General features: G+C 40.4%; 1 protein-coding gene across 2 annotated transcripts in view; it reads right to left on the reverse strand.

The window, feature by feature from the left end:
- The window catches only part of DLGAP1 (DLG associated protein 1), a 190,187-nt gene that overhangs the window by 120,213 nt on the left and 49,957 nt on the right, over positions 1 to 20,017 (reverse strand). For both annotated transcript variants that reach the window (XM_074985842.1, XM_074985843.1), the window contains exons 3-4: positions 6,791 to 6,968; positions 2,829 to 3,069 (exon numbers count right to left, since the gene is read on the reverse strand). In XM_074985842.1, coding sequence (XP_074841943.1) covers positions 2,829 to 3,069; positions 6,791 to 6,968 — 419 coding nt within the window. The remainder of the gene's footprint in view (positions 1 to 2,828; positions 3,070 to 6,790; positions 6,969 to 20,017) is intronic.

Consider the following 20,017-nt stretch of genomic DNA (forward strand, 5'->3'; position numbering starts at 1 on the left):
TGGCCAGGAGGGAGGATGGAGGAGAGGACTGTGGGTGGTAAGTCTGGAAAGCAAGGAAGGTGCAGCAGTGAGCTGGGGTGGTGTGGTGTCTGGTCAGCAGTGGGGGGTGCAGAAGCAAGGGAGCATGCAGGAGCAGCCTGGGGTAGCGTGTCTGGCCATGATAGAAGGTGCAGGAGCACGGGTGGGTGCAGAGTCTGGCCAGAGAGAGGGAGCAGGAGCAAGAGAAATGCAGGAACAGGCTGGGGAACATTCATAACACCACAGTTTGGAAGTTATTTCTTACCAGTCATTGATTTAGACGAGAACTGTACTGTAAAACAGTTGCTGATCATGTTTTGAAGTTTATGATGCATTGCCAACATACATCCACTAATGCTAACACTTGATATTTTAAATGGTATAAATAAGGCTGCACATTTTTGACAAAAAGACTGAAAAAGTTTTTGATGATCAGAAACAGTTGAAAAAGTGGCCTTGAAGGGGACTAGGATCATAGCCAAGGAACTCAAGCAACTGCAAGAGTGAGATAACACATGCAAAAGGAGAAAAAAATTAGGGAAGACCATAGAATTAACAGAACATAAGAAAAAAACAGTGGCATGGACACAGGGGAATAAGTCAAAAGCACTGGGCTCTTTTCAATCCTCTTCCAGAGAAAACTGCTTGAGAGCCCTTGGTTGTGGCTTTCTTGAATAGGGCTTTGAAAATACAGATTTTGCTTTTGTTTTCCGATCTGTTTTTTTTTCCCATGGAGTATGAATTCTGATGATACTGGTTAATGGATGTAATGGTTATCTTTGCATGCCCAACAGCAAGATTATTTTTTTTACTTACAAAGCAACCATAAATAACTTGAAATATTTGAAAAAAAAATGATCAACCTCAGATCTTCTGGTTTCTGTTATAAAGCCTGAATAGGTACAACTATTAGGATGAAGAGCGGGAGAATGAAATGGACATTGCCCTCCCCCTCTTTTTTGCTAAGAGGGCTGGAAGAGTAATTCATCATTATTGCTTGTCTCCTCCAAATTTTAAAATGTGCTCACACTACAGCAAAGCGGAGGACATTATGCCGGTTTATGATGCAAGAAGACTGTAAGGGACCAAAGTGGAAGAATATTGCATGCGCAGATCTAGGGGTAGAGGCAGAGTCTCCTTACAGTGTTGTGACCCAGGGAGAGCAGCCTAGATGCCCTGTACATGTGAACAATGCTTGACAGTAACTGAAGCAGCAGATGAGCACATAGGGGGAAATCCAGTGTACTAATTGAATGAACAGTTAGATAATCGTGACTCAGCAAGTTAGGGAACCTATAACAAGCACACTGCTGGGCAGCAAATTGGACTTTTCCATGGGACCAGGTGCTGGTGCCACATGCCTTCCTTGGGGCCGTCTGCAACCGTTCCAGGGTCCCCACGTGCTGAAGGGACTTAAGATCAATTCTTCTTGCCATATAGAGTTGGAAAATTTACTTTGGGGTATCGAGTGCTGATTGCATCAAATAAATGTTTTACAACTCGCCTTGGTGTCGGGTGCTTTCTTTTCACTCATGAACCTTGATCCTATTTCCTGTCCTATTTGGATGTTACAAAGATCCTCTCAACTCATTTGGAAACAGAGGGCTGAATCCTCATCTTGTATAAATCAGCCTAGCTCCACTGTGTGCATTGATTTACACCAGCTGACGGCTGTTGGAATGGTGTTGAATTATGAATTGTTGTGATAGATATGAGAAATATGTTGGATATGAGTTAGCTACAACCTGATATGTCTGAATTTGCTACTGGATCCTGGGAGCAGGGTTCTCAATATCAGACAGTTGATTTGGAAATATCCTCAGCGTAATCAGAGACTCTATCTTTATGTGTTTCAACAGGTGACTTTGGAACATATCCACCAATGGCCAGTTTACCAGGTAAAGAAAATACAAATACACATTATCAACGAGCTTGGCACAGGCTGACCTGGGTCAAAATGACCCTTTGCGATGGCACCAAACTAAGAGTTCAAGTGAATGATTGATGGGAGTGTAGAAGTCAACTGATCTTCAGTCTCGGTCTATTTTGCAATTCCTTTTAAAACATTACTTAGGGAAAAAACAGTAATGAAAGGCCCACAGATTATATTTCAAGGACAAGAGACTCCTTTGAGAGCAGAAGTTATACATCTTAAGAATACTATCAGTCCAGTTCTTAGTTACTCAATTAACATCTGAAGAGGTTTGTGATACTGTAAGACCAAGGGACCCATGGTAGCCAACAACTTGCTATGAGAGGCTTTTGAACCAGGAAGCCTCAGGGTAATCAAGACCATGCCTTGGGGAACACCTGCCTGGCCAAGTACTTCAGAGAGAAAAGAAAAGAAAAGAAAAGAAGTCTCCATCTAAGACTGATAGTTAAACCTGGTTTGCTTGCCAATCAGGATATTGTGGAAGGCCAACATGGGTACTGAGAGTTTATGCTTGGGACACTGAGGTTTATTAGGAAGATGCACTGTATAACCCTTCATAGTTTATGTAATTCTTTCTCCAATAACCTGCTGTGCATTGAGCAAACTGAATCTGAACCCTATACGTTTCTCCCGACTGTGTTTCTGTGTCACGGATTTGCATCTCTCCTGTGGGCTCTCCTGCTCCCCGTAACAGCCTGGTTCTATGGTATGTGAAGATACACAGATTTCCTACAGGCTAGCCCATATACAAAGAAGAAATCATAGTTTGTCCCAAGAATTTCACTCCAAGCAAGGATTTGATTCCCTAGTGTAATACATATTGTACCCTGTGGTGCTTTTCTTTTGCACCCTCCTGAATTCCCTCTTTGTTACTCACCAGTACTGCTCTGGATGGTCCTCACTGTGGTGGTAGTGCGTGGGGGAGAGGAGGACCTCAGCGACACGCATTCATCATCTTGGGAACAGCCCTTCTCAATTGCTCTCACATAGCTGTGGCTCCTCATGCGGAAGCAGCCTGGCATTGGCAGATCCAGGGCCTCTACAGCCTGAGACTCTAGTTCGCTGAACACCGACTCACAGACTGATTCAAATTGACCATTTACTTCCATCTCACTCACCTGCAGGACAAGAAAGAGGTAGTTTAATTATATCCCTCAGAATCGATCTATCCTGTAATAACATTTCCAAAGAAAAAACGGAGCAATATTTAAAATTTCCTCTAAAAGTTCCCTTTGAAAATGAACAGTAAATGATTTACACTTGAAATCTCATTTTTATGCAGTAACAATTCTTGAAGAAAAACATCAGATGTACCTATTCAGAGTCAAAAAAATACAGAGCTGTGGACGTTGTAGGCTCAGCCTCAAGCTTATGTAACTAATCCAACTTGGGCCAACATTAGAGATTAAATCTGGGACTTCTAGTATTAAGAGTCTGAGCCTCTCCATCTTGAATGAAAGGAGTAATTCCTTGTCTGGCAGCTGTAATAGACTCATTAACCTTTGTTATGCACCAGCCTCCAAAGAGTAACAAAGAGCCAGGGTCTCCTGTGTTGAGTTGCACTCAAAAGCACATGGCTTTGCTGCATCGGTTACAAACTTTGCCAGCTGTGCCTACACGGCAATGGATACCCATGTTTTTAAACTCGGGACTCAGCCATGAGATTGGCATTAAAATAACAATCCCCAATAGTGGAAAAATGCACATCTGAAACAATAATGTAAACCATGATTCAATTATGTCACAGGCATTCTAAAGACATAGAAACAAAGGGAAAGTGTGATTGACTTTCATCTAGGAAGATTTAAAAGATGCTACACTGGGATGAATTCTAAGAAAATGTTTTTTAAAAAGGCTGAGTATCAGGGCATACTTTTGAACAGTGAAATATATTAGACTGTGGAATAACTTGCCCAGGGAAATAATGCAATGAGATTGATTGCTTTAAAATAAACTGGTGAAATAACTGGATATTATGTTGAAAAGAACAATCCTATATTGATAGAGGATAAACTAGATTATCAGATAGGTGTCTCCCACAGCTAACTTCTAGGATATTTTAAGCTTCCTATTTTTATTGATGAGGGAGCCTGCACTCTTTGGAGCATAGATAGCTGTTTGTAAGCTTCAATCATATCACAAATCAACCAGTCTACATTGGAATGAAACAGTTTTATCCCACACTTACAATTTCAGTTTGCTATTTTCTGCTGGCTTCATAACTCAGTTTCTGTAGCACCTGCCTATACTTTAGTATAGATTCGTACAGCAAATAATAAGCAGATGACTTTTCTGAATGTTCAAATTCTCAGTCCCTTCCTGAGCAGTGCAGACTTCATCTTAGACTGAATGTCACTCCTCTAGCCCACTTATTCTATATAAAAGCCCCTGGACGAAATTCTGGCCCCACTGAAGTCAGAGGCAAAACTTGCTGACATCAGTGGGGCAAGGACGTCTTGAGTTCTACCAGCCACAGTTTTAGATTGCTTTGATATTTTATATTACACAAACACAGAGACAGCCATTATTTTTAATCCACAAATACTTAAAAGTGAAAATTGATCTAAGTCCAAACAAGAATGCTCTACTGAAAATGTACGATCCAGTTAAATTGGCCTCCACTTTTGCCAGCATAAATTGGAGTTCCAAAATTGTAATATCAGTGATTGTCACCCACAACATGAGTTATTACTGATGACTTAGAGCACACAACACCAAGACTGCGTCTACACTAGCATGTTCTTTTGAAAGAGTTTTTGAAAGAGGGGGGCTCTTTTGAAAGATCCCACAGAGGGTCTACATACAAAAAACATTCTTTTTAAAGTAAATCCAACGAATGTGGCACTCCTTTTGAAATCATTCTTCTACTCCCATTTCAGGAACCACACCTTTTTCTGAAAGTTTCTTTAGAAAGAAAACATGTACAAACACTCCGCAGGGCCCCTCTTCTGAAAGAGCAGTCCTCATGGCACCTGATTTTTCGATCGCTGGCTCGTTCTTTGAAAAGAGTGGGGACTGTGTGGACGCTCCCTTTCCAAAGAGCAGATCACTCTTTTGATCTGCTTTTTTGTGCGTGGATGCACTCTTTCGAAAGAAGTTCTTTCAGAAGAGATCTTTTGGAAGGGCTTCTTTTAAAAGATCTCTGCAGTGTAGACATAGCCCAAATGAAATGCAGGGCCTTACACTAGTTGGCAAAAAATACATACCATGCAAGAAGGCTCTTGCAGAATGATATACCTGACCATGGTGTTTTAAAGTAGTGATGTGTTTGAATTTACACTCAAGGGCTACGTCTACACGTGAAGCCTACATCGAAGTAGCCTATTTCGATGTGGCGACATCGAAATAGGCTATTTCGATGAATAACGTCTACACGTCCTCCAGGGCTGGCAACGTCGATGTTCAACATCGACGTTGCGCAGCACCACATCGAAATAGGCGCAGCGAGGGAACGTCTACACGCCACAGTAGCACACATCGAAATAAGGGTGCCAGGCACAGCTGCAGACAGGGTCACACGGCGGACTCAACAGCCAGCTGCTCCCTTAAAGGGCCCCTCCCAGACACACTTGCACTAAACACCACAAGATCCACAGAGCCGACAACGAGTTGCAGACCCTGTGCATGCAGCATGAATCCCCCGCTGCAGCAGCAGCAGCCAGAAGCCCTGGGCTAAGGGCTGCTGCACACGGTGACCATAGAGTCCCGCACAGGCTGGAGAGACAGCGTCTCTCAACCCCCCAGCTGATGGCTGCCATGGAGGACCCCACAATTTCGACGTTGCAGGACGCGGATCGTCTACACGGTCCCTACTTCGACGTTCAACGTCGAAGTAGGGCGCTATTCCGATCCCCTCATGAGGTTAGCGACTTCGACGTCTCGCCGCCTAACTTCGAAGTTAACTTCGAAATAGCGCCCGACGCGTGTAGCCATGACGGGCGCTATTTCGAAGTTAGTGCCGCTACTTCGAAGTAGCATGCACGTGTAGACACAGCAAAGATGCTCAAAGAAAATTGCCTTCTATCTCAGCATTATTTTAGGGCCCAACTCTGTGAAATAAGGAGCACTCAACACATCTTTGTCCTGGATCCTATTTTGCATGCAGGGGAACTAGACAGATGTGATGGCATGACAGTAAATGCATATTTCATACAAGAGCAGGCACATACAACTTAAAATGCCCCAAACTACACAATATTCAACTGACAGACTATAGCTGTAACAGAAGAGGGTGTTACGATTTTCCAGGATAATAATGCACATATACATAATTAACATGTGAACTAAACACATATATACCCTGTACATCATAAATTCAATGCTCTATCAGAATTAAAAAATTTGTAAGAGGTACTAATAAGTCTTTTCAAAATATTGGATTTATGTCGAAACAACTGTGGAATATGAAATACTAGTAACTCTTGTTCTTTTTCCCCTCAAACATTTTATGGTCCACGCTCCTGAAAGGAAAATGGGGAGTGGACTCCAAGACCTACATTTCATTTTGAGTGCTAAACCAGAAACGTCTTAGAGAGAGTGCTGAGCACCTGTCCTCTAAAAATCAGGCCCTTTCAAGACATTTCACGTTATATAACCAAAAAATCACCAAATTTCAAAATTTAGACTGTGACCTCTTTAAATTTTATTCTTTCTTAAAAGCGTTTATGAAAAAAAATCACAATAAGTCCTTTTAAAATTCAAATGCTTTTGAAAATTTTCCACTGACTTTTCTGAATTCATTGCACAATCACGTTTCTGGTTCTACATACGGCACATATACCAGAATTGGCGGGTGACTGATTTTGATCTTGTCCATAGCTGTGCATGCTTGCCACCCACCTGACTAATTGTGCTCATGGCTCTCATGTAGCTCTCATTCCGGGAACGGAATTTAGGAGACGTTAACAGACTTGCTGGATCCAGGCTGTCCAAACTCCTATTGATTGAGACTTCACTCACTGCTCTCAAGTAACTGTGGCTCCGGATCTGAAGTTTGGGAGAGTGTTCGCTGGATATCCTAGAAGGAAACGGTGGAAAAGAGACATTACATCAAATCCAAGGAACTTAATTATGGCTGGGGAGGACAGTAAATTGTTCTGCAGGGAAATAAGTCACACAAGAAATTATGTAAGAGATAAGGAATGGGTTTTTGACTTGTAACTCATTTTATGTTTTGTTGAGGATTGACACTAAAAAATCTTAAAAGGGAAGAAAACTTATTTTAGTTTCCGTAAGTTTATCTCCAATAATAATGGCGTATGGTATCTTTAAGGCAGCATTTGTAAACAAATGAACGAACGAACGAACGAACGAACGAACGAACAAACAAACAAACAAACAAACAAACAAACAAACAAACAAACAAACAAACATAAATTCAATTCATCCCTTGATTTCTCTCTCTCTCATTTAAGAGGCGTATGTGCTTTTTGTATGGTCATTTGGGGTTCTGTTTTTCCCTTTTAAGAAAACTGAAGTCTGTAGCCCAGTATTTCTGCTATCCATTGCAGACTCATTTACTGCAGCTGTGTTCGCATTTTACATCACGAGTCACTGACAACACTGAAACGTTGCTAGGCACAAGACGACCCGGTATTCTGTTGCCTAAAAAATTGAACAAATTTCAGCCTTCTCATGCAATACACAAGTTCAGCCATCCAAAGCTACAAGTCTCTACATAAAATGCTCCATCTGAGTAACTTTCTGTGTAGATAAAGATGGCATACTGTGGTCTCTGCAGGCTGTATCCTCACATAAAGATGATGGCAGCCACACATCAAAGCGGCCTCCATCACAGCCTTCCACTTAAACTGCTTTTGAATGTTTTTTTGAAAACGAGCACTCAATGCAATAAATGTTGAAAGGAAGAGCTCTTCTACATCAAACAGGATTTTTTTTTCTTGGGGGAATGTTCTCCATTCCTTACAAATTTGGCTTGGTCACAATACTGAAGAAGTCAGTTTTCCATTTTCAAATGGAAACCTCACTACTGTGCATGCCAAGTCCGTATGAATGAATGAGAATGAAAAACAAAACACTCAAAATTAATAATAAGAATCAGGAACACAGAGCTAACTGGAAAGAAAACCTGTGTGCCACTGTATGTCTAATTTCTGCAAGCAATTACAGAAATTGTTCACTCAAATAGCTAACAGGAGTATTTTGTATGTGCAGTTTCCCAACTCCACACATAAGTTTGGCAACTGTTTACAGATATTAGGTGAGCAGTTTGATTGTGTTATTGTGCACATGACTAGTTTAATGGTTAGCCTGAAAGTGTAATTACGATACTACAATAAAACTTATTAATTAGGGCCATAACTGGAATGCCATGTTTTCTTGATGATCTACTGTAAATGAATTTGAACTCTTTATTATTAGATAATTATTAGAAAATTCTGTCGTCTCTTGAAGGCTGGTCATTCATTTGCCTTCTTTAATCAGTGAGGTCACTAACTGGATGAACTGGATATGAAAAATGTTAAGATTACACTGGACGCAGTAAGTCCAGATTTCCAAATGGACTCTGGAATTCCATTAGGGATTCTCCACTGGTGTACAAACATAACACAACGCACACAATATCAAAAATAAAACGACTGACAGCTATCACCTCCACTTATGGCTGGCAGAGCTTTTTAATAACATTTTAGCAAAACCTGATCAGTATAGCTTTTGGAAATAACTCCTTGTATGTACTTTACTTAGAACACTGAGAATATTCATACAATCCAAATTAAATGAATAGTTCATCACAAAAAGTGATCGTATGAGCTCCAAGCTGAGCAGGATGTCTCCAAATATAATTGTTAATCAAATTAGTTCAATTTTTGTTTTAGTTTATGGATTGATTGTAAGCAGTTTGCTGCCTCTTTTCAATATCTGATATACAAAATTGAAATTGTGTGGATTATTTGCAAATTACTCAATAGGTTACTCAGTATTATTTCTGTTCACTGTCTGGATGAACATGCAGACACTGAATATAAGAAACAACAAAACTCAGTTCACATATACTGGCAATTTTAAAACTGTTTTCTGTAAATATTCGTGCAGGCATCTTTGAAATTTACTTTCTGTAAATGTTTCCTTCACGCTAATGAGTCACGGCTGCATCCATACAGATACTTTAGTCATCTGCAAGGAACAGACTTGGAATATTCAGCATCAAAAACAAAGGCCTCACCCACTTGAGCTAAAACAGATCTCCCAATGGCTATAAGAAGTAAGTTGGTCCGGTCAGAGGAAGCAGCCACCAGATGGAGACATGATCATGTGAGCATCACTAGAGCTTGCTTGCTTGAATGTTCATGGAAAGCAAATACAAGAGGCATGAATCTATGTGAAAATTTGAGCATGCAGTTGTACAATTTTTGTGGTATTTTCCCAGCCCTATAAAACCCACCTAATTTCTCTTATTGTATATGTTTTCTTATTGTTTCCTCAATGTGGGCAGTAAATGCAAATGGGTTATTTTTCTGACTTATTCTGGTCTGATAGTTGTCGCTTGACTGTGTAACTTGACTGTTTAGCACGTACCTGGAAATGTGTAGCTACTTCGCACTTTGCTAGTCTACGTTGCAGATGAGGAATCACACAGATTTTGGCAGCCACCTAGAGGAGGTGACTGCTGTTCACTAATGACCATATTCACAGGCTTCACTATGTTTATAAATGATGGAAAGAAACTAAGATTTAAAGTACAGGCAAGGAGTAAATAGAGGCAGCTAAATTCTCACTGACAGAATTCCTTACATACCAAAAGAGGTATTTAACGTATCAATACTGGTCAGGATTGGCACTTTATAAATGTGTAATGAAACATTACCATAATCATATCCCACAGTAGTCTTTAAAGAGTAGCTGAAAAACCACGGGAAACTTTGAGAAACATTCTGTTTGGCAATAAATCTGACAATAAATCATAATTTCAAGTTTTCACTTTCTTAGTTTGTCCTCAGAGACTTTTAAATGATAATGATCTTTCTTTCCTCAGTGTTCAGCACCTTCTGCTGATTATTCCATAATCTTTTGTTTGTGATGTAATTTCCATAGCTACCGTCATTCACAGAGGAGGATTATGACTATGGGCAATATCTGCAACTGAAGTGAAAAGGCTTTGCTAGCTCCGCTGACATCACTGATTAGCTTCAGGAGCAGATCAGCTCAAAGATCCAGGAACTAGCTCCTCAGGCGTGTTGCATCCTCTTTGCATTGTACTACCTATGTATATAACTCACAGATGATTACTTAGGAACAGGAGAGGCAAAGAGCTTGCTTACACAGAGCTTGTACACCAGACCCTTGGAGGCTAGCAGGAGTGAGAGTTAAGATGGGGTTGGTGTCCCCTCGAGATTATTTTTAATTTTTCCTTTTATTTTTGAGAGGACACTGGATAGTACTGTACTTGGCCTGCTCACACCAACTGCATTATGATATTATTATAATGATCAATGGAGACAGCACCTGCTTCAATAAATGGTGCAGAATCTTTCCCTTAGTGTTAAGTTGTTCAGTAGCTGATATTATGTTATCTTGGTTTGGGGCAGGGCAGAAGTGCTAGCGGAATGTTCAGAAATGCCCAGGTGTATGGGGTTTGTTTCTTGCAGTGTGCCAATAAATCCCCTAGCTAGTAGTACAATATTTCACTTGTGCATGAAAAGCTGTGGAGGGTCAGAAGAATACGTTGGGTGTAACTGACTTTTTTGAAAGGTCTGACAATAAAAAAAGATATCCCTGGAAAAATATACTGAGATGGTCTTCTGAATTTCAGTGTGCAAATTCATGGCACAAAACAGAGTGTTGTGCCACATGGGTTCCTTGCCATGTCAATATAAAGTGTCATAACTGTGCCAGGCACAAGGAAACAGTGATGTGTCCAAAAATATGTAATGAATATGTAATGAATACCTTCACTAGTCAGGCTGTGAGGAGCAGCCAGTATAGAAATACATTTTTAACTCATCTTTAAAAGTAAAACTTGACCTTTTGCCGGCTAAAGCTCTCAGAATTAATTTTACTAAGTTACCCCTGACAGCACAGTTACCACGGAACTAATTATTTCTGTGCTGAATGCTATCCCTTCCTCCAGCCAGGCTGGTGGGAACATAGCTCTGCGTTTAGCTATCTTTTCAGTTTAGCTTTAGATTGAAGGGAAAAATCATTTGCTGATACTAAGTTAAAAACTGAAGGACACCAATGAAGAACACACACAAATCAAAACCATTCAAGTGTATTAGTCCATTCATGACGCAGGTCATAAATTGAGTACTTTTAGCAGTGTTGCACTCGCATTGTGTTAACTTTTCACTGAACAGTGTACAGGGCAGTGCAGAAATTGGCAAGGGCAGAATATCAGCTACTTTGTGCATTTGTTCTCATGAGACATTTGCCACATTTTGCCAACCTCCTTTACCATACTGTTTAAAATAATATTGTCTTGCTAAGGGTTTCACGCTTTGAAGATGAAAGTCTCAGCATGTGTCATGTACAGTTGCTATGGAATCAGACATAAGAAAGACAAACAAAAACTTGCGCACAACCAGAATATCTTTTTGCTGAGCAGAAATTCAACAGCAATAGGCCAAAAGTGGCAGCTGTTTCCCTGATTATAAGACTCTATTAATCAGATTATAACTCATCCCAACTACACAGACCTATCGGCATTCAGCTCCACTAATTATGTAGGGGTATGCATTACTTTATTATTAATACCTTACAAGTCCTTTAAGGTGGATCAGATGTCAGAGACAGGGTGAGAACAGATCATACCTTCTGTGTTTTTTCACTTATATCTGTCTCTCTGCTTGATATTACAGACTCTAATATGTCTGAACAAGATATCACTTAAAATTAGCACAAAACTCAGCCCAGTTAAATGCCACACAGCTCTGTGATGCGTATCTCCAGCTGGTAAATTGTGCTGTTTTGCTATAAAAGCACATGGGTGTCCTGCCAGAGAACCCTTATTTGTCTGACAAAGGTGGACCTTCATCAACTTCTATTTGTAAGCAATTTTAGAGAAACAATTTCTTAAAAGCTACCATTGACTGGCTGGCTCAGAAACAATTTAGAAATCATTCTTCTATAACTAGCTGTGGTCCCAGATGATCTCATGATTATCTTTTTGTTTCCGAGGTTATGCTGTAAGGACCCCGGGTCAAAAGCATGCGCATCTTCAGTGTTTAATTTTGAGATCATTCTGTGCTTCTTCTAATAATTTCTTAGTTCTTATTATACAATGAAGCCATGTATTTATATAATGACTTTCATCCCAAAGGATCCAAAATCACCATATACAAGCAACAGAACAGGCCAAATAATTAGGGGTGCTTTTATCCACTAATGGAAAACATTTGCTTTAGGTGAATCACAGCCATATCTAACTATGCCCAGCAATGTTATAATAACAGTAACGGACAAATAAAACAAAATACCATATTTTCTACAGGTGAAAATCTAGATAGGCATGATATCTTAACCAAATTCTCACCCATATCTTGGAATTAATCCTTGTAACCTTGTTCAAAATGGTGTGGCAATGCTGTCTCTTTTATACACAGGCTGACTGCATATGAAAGAAATATTTAACAGTCTTCTACAGTAACTGTCCAAATCATCTGCATTTTCCAATAATATTACCATGCTGGTGTGTAGCGCATTACTGTAGAATATCATGGTATTTTTAACACCTCTCAGAAAATAAACTCATCCTGCTTAGTTATAGTCAGTCTGACAAGATATAACAAGATTGCTAAGACCTGGTCTGCATCTAAAATTTTGATTGACCTAGCAACATCACCCAGGAGAGTGAAAAATTCACCCCAAGAGACATGGATAAGCCAACCAAAACGCTGGTGTAGACACTGATAAGGTGGATGGAAGACTTCTTCTGTTATTCTAGCTATAGCTTCCCAAGGGGGTGGATTTACTCGCAGTCATGGAAAACCAATTCCTTTGCTGTGGCAAGTGTCTACCCTGTAGCAAACTCTGTGGCACGGGTGCAGTGCAGTAACATTCATAGCACAGACATGACCAAAGGTGCTCCATCACACTTCTTGAGGTGTTCTAAAAGATTCCTCTCACTACATACTACAGAGGATCTGCTAGAAAAGCTTGTGACCCTCAAAGATTTCATTTGGGATTATTTGGTCATAAGCATAGGAATTGGTTACTGTCACCGCATGGGTTCCAACCACACGTTTGAATTTTTGTACCTCTTAGGGTAGGTCTACACAGCCAAGTTATTTCAAAATAACAGCCACTATTTCAAAATAATTTTCAAGCGTCCATACAACGCAATGACTATTTTGAAATAATTTTGCAATAGCCATCAGCTTATTTTAAAACTGGTAAATTTAATTCCACGAAGTATAGAGCCTATTTCAAACTAGGTATTTTGAAATAGGGGCTGTGCAGAGGCTACTTCTACACTGTTCCTTCCCTTTTGACAGGCGTATGCAAAAAGGGCTGATCAAAATACAAATGTGATGCTGATTTGCATATTCAGTAACTCATTTGCATAATAACAGGAAATGCTATTGTCAAACGCCAAAACTGCTGGGTAGACAGGGGTCCTTTGAAAGGAAGCCCTGGTTTCAAAGCACCCTTTTCCTGAAAAAACCTCAGGTAAATTACTTGGGAAAATTCTTACAAATGGAAGTAAATGAGGATTGTCTGGGGATTCCTTTATCAAGAACAGGGGATGAGAGCCTGATCTTGTCTAGCTACTGCTGGGTGTAGGACTTACCACTGCAAGTGGTTCCATTGGCGTCAATTTGGGAGATGAGTGCCTAGATGCATAGCAAGTATCACTTGTAACAAATACTTTTAGTTCTCAACTCTGAGTATGCATGTCCTGGTTAACATCTGCAAACGGTGGATGTGTTGAGCTATTGCTCTTCCCTTTCCCCATCATGGCATAATTTGGAGATTGCATATGTGCACTTTTACTAAGTGGCTATTTCAATATCCTTCAATTTAGCTTGTTTTGTGTTTTGAAAACACTCAACCATTCAAAGGGACTACAGAGGAGCCTGCTTTTCTCCTCTTCAGCATACTTTTTTCTTGCATGTTGAATAGTAACAGAGAGGACGCTGTGCTCGGCTATACACTATCAAAACAAAAAGCAGTCAAGTAGCACTTTATCCCAAACCAAAAACAGTAAGCAAGGAGGACAAATCAGAAGAAGGTAATCCTAAAGGTATGTGTGTTACTCAAGAAGAATTATCGTACCGTTCTGGAAAGGGAAACAGCCGAGCTGGTTTTTATATTCAAATTCGGCACATTAACACATGGTTTAAATCGTGATGGGAACTTTCTGAGTCACTATAGGGGCTTGTCTGCATACTTGGCTCAATCTAATTCTTGACCTTTCCCCCCACCCCTCCACTCTCTGATTTGCTCACCTTGATTATCCTTTTCTGATTTGTCCTCCTTGCTTACTGTTTTTGGTTCTCTGTGCCTTAAATATTGAGTCTGTTCTGGTCTGGCTATGGTCTGAAGAAGTGGGTCTGTCCCACGAAAGCTCACCTAATAAACTATTTTGCTAGTCTTTAAAGTGCTACTTGACTGCTTTTTGTTTTGATACTTTTTTCTGTTTTTTAAGCAACTAATTTGGATTTGGTAAATTTTCTTTTCCTTGAACACCTATAAGATGTTGAGTTTAATAAGGATACAGCTCATGCTGCTCACTGCACGTGGACTGAGAACCTATCGTGAGCAAGGAATAGTGCCTATGGACGTCATTACATCCAGTTTGTCTAGCAGTGTCTAAAAAAGGGTAGCTTGAAGCTCAGATATGACCCAGATCTGCCTCCTCCCTGCAGTTTCAAGACCAGTGTAAAACTGTTCAACTGAGTTTACTGTTGGCTAAGAGAAAGCAGCAGCAATTTGTACTTACATATCCAGGAAGATAGAAATACAAAAAATATAGTGTTGTGTGCATTTTTTTATGATGAAAATAAATCCAGCATCTAAGTAGCCATGAAAATTAGAGGGATCCTTTGGTTCCAGCCAAGTTACTTATGACGCTTGGGGCCCAATTATTTTTTATTTTAAGGACCTTTTGTTTTTCAAATGACTTCGGGAGTTATATCGCTGGAGCAAGGAGATTTCCCCTCTCTTCCACCCAAAAGAATCTGCCTAACAAGAACTGTTGTTTGATTAGCAGATCCATTGCTTTTCTTTTAGCCTTTCCTCCACTGAAAGAAATCCAGATAATCCCAGAGAGCTCAGTTGTCTTTGTGTGTTTCACCATTTCCCATCTTCTTCTCTTTACAGCTTTGATTCCTCGAGACTTTAAGGGATATTAACCATAGTGAGCATTCAACAGCGCCAACCTGTGAGAAATCTAGTGTTGCCTACATAATTCTATCGGTACTTGCAAGGGCAACACAGAACTGTTAAGCAGCCTATGATAGAGTGTAACACTTATTTTCATTTTGCAGGATCTTCTTAAAAATCTGAACATTCTCAGAAAAACTCAGAATTGCACTTGACCAAAAGATTTTATTTAAAAAATCCTGATACTTCTTGTAGTATTGCCTGTCCTCAGGGTAGCCCTGTGTGCATACTCATTCATGGTTGGCAGGAATTGGTTACATTTTTGAGTGAGATGGAGTGAAATTTAAAAAATAAATAAATTAAAAAAAAGCATTGCAAGCTTACCTAAAAATGCCACTTGCAGTTACAGACAAGTGTTCTATCTTGCATTCACATATAGAATACGGTTTGTAATATTGGGAAAGTGAAACAGACTGAAACATTCATTTGAGCTTGGGAATAAAGGAATGAATTTTTAAGAACCACTTCCACTAGGGAAAATGTCATTGGGCAGCTAGTAACGCAAGCAGTGCCATTTAGCCAACTTTAAAAATGAATGTGAAAACAGTGTTCAAAGATTAAATTTGCTTCAAGCCTGGGATTCAGCAAGGCAATGAATCTCTGGTGTGAGGGGATGAGCAACCTCAACTCCTAGGAAAGGAATTCAGGAAAGGCATTCAGTCATACATGCCTAACCATAGACGGGACTTCAGCATCATGCTTAAAATTAATTATGTGATTAAGTGTTGGCTATGACTAAGTGCTTTGCCAGAATCCACACATTGCCCATTTAATATGAAAAGTCAGGAAATTCCAAGCAATCTTAGGATAGGAAGAAAGGGGAAAACTAGACAGGAAAAGAAAAGAGGAAGAGAAAATGAATAAACACAAATTTTATGAACCTTATAAAGTAGAGCCAAAAGTGACAGAGGCACTTCCACTCAGGCACAAAGAACAAAGCACACAATTATAATGTAAAGCCAATTATGCTGACCCCAATGGACAAATGGGTAAAACAGTATTCTCTCCAGGACAAAGTAGTGCTAGGATATATGGTGACATGGAAGACTTTCAAAGCATGTCTCAGTTAACAGAAGAGGCACCAAACATCCCTGGGCACTTGTTTCATAGAATCATAGAATCCTAGGGTTAGAAGGAACCTCAGGAGGTCTTTGAGTCCAGCTCCCTGCCTAAGGCAGGATCAGCCATAAATAACCATCCCAGCCAGGATGTTGTCAATCCAGGACTTAAAAACCATTAGGGTGGAGATTTCACCATCTCTCTAATTAATGCATTACAGTGCTTCACCACCCTTCTGGTGCAATAGTTTTCCCTAATATTCAACCTACACCTCTTGCAAAAAACCACAAGCCTCATCCTGTGGCACTGCAAAATCCAAATACATAACATGGGGGTGACACTGGCCTATGTGAGGAATCAGATACATACTTTCAATTTATGATAATGCAGCATAATGGAGAAATCAGTTTTACAAAGGATGGCAAAATACAGTTCCCAGGTATTCTTCAATCCTGACTCAGACAAATGTCTTTGAGATGAATGACTTCAGGTTTGGCTGGCCGTAATGAAGAGTGACAGGCTCAAAGAGGGTGAGAGAACTTGGATGAGCCTGATAGCCTGCTAGAGATTCCCAGTGGACTGACTGTGAGACAACTACACAAAACACCTTTCCCTCCACATGCTATTTTGAGCTGCTGGTTCCACCATCAGCATGATCAACTTCTGGATAGTTTATTAACAGCACCTTGCCATGGTGGCTGTATTCTGCTTTCTCCAAAAAGGGTAAGAACCAGTATGGAAACCAATACATCTTCTGACAGGAATTCTTTTGAAAATTACTCCTGCTCAGAGCAGCTTTAATTTCCCACAAGAACACAGTTCTGCCCTGGCAGCTCTCCTACCATCTGAATGGAAACCTTTGCAGTGTTACACAGTGTGCCATACACATCCCAGGAGGCAGAGTCTTGGCAAAATACTTGAAAACATCTTGTGCTCCCAAGAGAGGCTTTACTTTTCCTGCTATAAAATAAGTCCGTGTAGTCCCATCTGCTGCAGTGTGGAGGAGAGTAACTTCAAAGAAAATCTGCAGAGGGAACTGCACTGACAGGAACAGCGTCTGCTGAACATACCTTTTCTCCACCAACACAGATCCATCTGTGTGCTCTCTTGGTGACATCTGTTAGTGCTGAATGTGGGTAGAAGGGGTCGTGGAGGGGGAGACACACCCAAAAGGGCAACATGCAAAATGCAGTATAAGATACTCCAAGCAGCATTCCTCCCTTTTGTGGCTGTTAGACATCCTAGCAGGTGTAAGCATGTACAGCAGATGGGAAGACAGCCAATGACAGGATGACGCATGTGGGAACATGAATAAGAAATACAGGAACTAACCCCTTTTGGCTCATGGATCCTCTGCCTACATTCATTTGAAGGGCTCTGTCCCTTGCTAATTCTTCAACCTGAACTATTCCACATCCAGGAAAGGTCATGTGGAGCATTTTATTTCTTCCTAATGTCATGCATCATCTGCCTGAGAAATAAACGGGGGAGTTCTCTTATAGGTTAATCAACGCAAAGTATTCCTTTACAAACAGAAATCAAGGGCCAAGAATATAGTACATAACAAATAACAACAGGCTGCATTTCTATACTCATTACTCATTACACAGTTCTCAGATTCAAGTACAGGTTGAACCTCTCTAGTCCAGTACCCTTAAGACCTGACTAATGCCGGATGAAAGAATTTCCTGGACCATGGGAGGTTAGTATTGACTAGCAGCATTACTAACACTTCCATTGTTTGGTGGGCTCTTAGAAGACATCTGGGGTAAATTAAATATAAATAACAGCACAGAACACTGAGAGCCAGGACTGATGGTTGTAAACAAACTTAATGAGACCAGTGGAAACTTGTCCACACCTTTGATAAGTGGTCGCCCAAATTACAGATGTTGCCAGACAGGAGAGTGCCAGACTAGAGAGGTTCAACCTGGACTAACATTAATCAACCAATAGTAACAGAGAGGTAGACATGTAAGTCTATACTCCAACAAAACGAAGCAGTAGAAATGTAGCACTTTAAAGATTAACAAAATGATTTTCGGTGATGAGTTTTCATGGGACAAACCAACTTGAAGAATAAATAAGTCATTTTGTTATTAATTTATCAATTTGCCTAGCATCCCTGATGTGAAGCACGTAAGTACTATCTCTGTTTTATTGCTGGGAGATGGAGACACTGACAGGTTTAGTGACATACCTAAGGACACTCATGAAGTTTATGGTAGCACTGAGCCCTCTCCTACCTGAGCTCTTTGCTTTAGTCACTAGACAGTCCTTCCCCTTCCCTACTTTAATGTTGTGATCCAAGCGTTCTCCTTCCAGGTGCACCTGTCATGTTCTTTTTTAATGTGACAGACACTGAGAAGACAAATCATACCTTGTGGTGCTCCTGCACTATAATTAACCTCAGTGTATCATTTTATGGACGAGGAAGCTGTTAAATTTGTCTACGCTAAAAAGAGCCTAGAAGAATAGCATCAAGATGCTGTTTTTAACAAGCAGCTTGACTTATTCATAGTAGATGTTTTCCTCTGCTTCAAACAATAGGTTTTGAATGGAGATGGGGGTAGTTGACATTTTGAAATTCAAATATTGTTTTTTTGATTCATGTCCCCCCCCAGCACCAATCAACCCTGAATTTTAAATACAGGTTGAACCTCTCTTGTCAGACACCCTTGGGACCTTGCTGGTGCTGGACAAGATAGTTTGCCCGACCACAGGAGGTCAATATTGTCTAACAGAATTACCAACACTTCCGCTGCTTACTGGGCTCTTAGAAGACATTTACAAGTAAATTACAGCTAAACAACAGCACAGAACACCTCTAGGCAGGACTAGTGGCTGTAAACAAACTTTATGGGACCACAGGAAACATGGCCACACTCATGATATGTGGTTGTCTGGCTAACTAAAATCATGCCAGATTAGGGATGCTGCCGGACGAGAGTGCCAGACTAGAAAGGTTCAACCTGTGTTATAGATGATGCAACCCCTAAGCAATACATTGTTGACAGAGAGCCAGTCTGGACGTTCTGGGGGAAACCTCTGTTGACAGGCAGGGCTTCTGAGACACTGGGCAGTCGTCTGCTGTGCTTCTGGTTGGCCATTTTGCCAATACAGCAACCAGGCACTCTGGCCACTCTTTGTCAACAGAGATATCTTCTGACAAAAACACTGTCAACAAATCACTGGAATCTAGACATAGCCATAGGCTGTTGTTTTACATGAACTAGCACGTATCATCATATCAACCTAGTAATTTGCATACAGGCGAAAGAGTAGGTTGGAAGACAGCAAAGACTTGCCTAACTTCAATATGGACCAGAAAATCAAGAGTCATTTATATTACAGACAAAGGAGAACATATGGACAAGCACATACTGGGAAAAAGGAAGGCACCATTTATACAAAAAGGACAAATCTGCTACACCTATCTGATTAAGGAAGAGATCATGACAATTAACAGGAATAAAGACACGTACCTTGGACTTAAGCAGATTTTTGAAACAGTACAGCATTCAGAGTAGGATATAAAGTTAGCAAGTATATTACTGCAAATGGATAACAGAATAAACAATTGTTCAAGAACAGGGTATTCAAAAATGGGTACAGATCACGGAAGAAGGTGGGACGTGGAGGTCCAAAGACATGAGTATTAGC

The sequence above is a fragment of the Carettochelys insculpta genome, chromosome 2 (genome assembly GCF_033958435.1).
Source record: "Carettochelys insculpta isolate YL-2023 chromosome 2, ASM3395843v1, whole genome shotgun sequence".
Classification (NCBI taxonomy): domain Eukaryota; kingdom Metazoa; phylum Chordata; order Testudines; family Carettochelyidae; genus Carettochelys; species Carettochelys insculpta.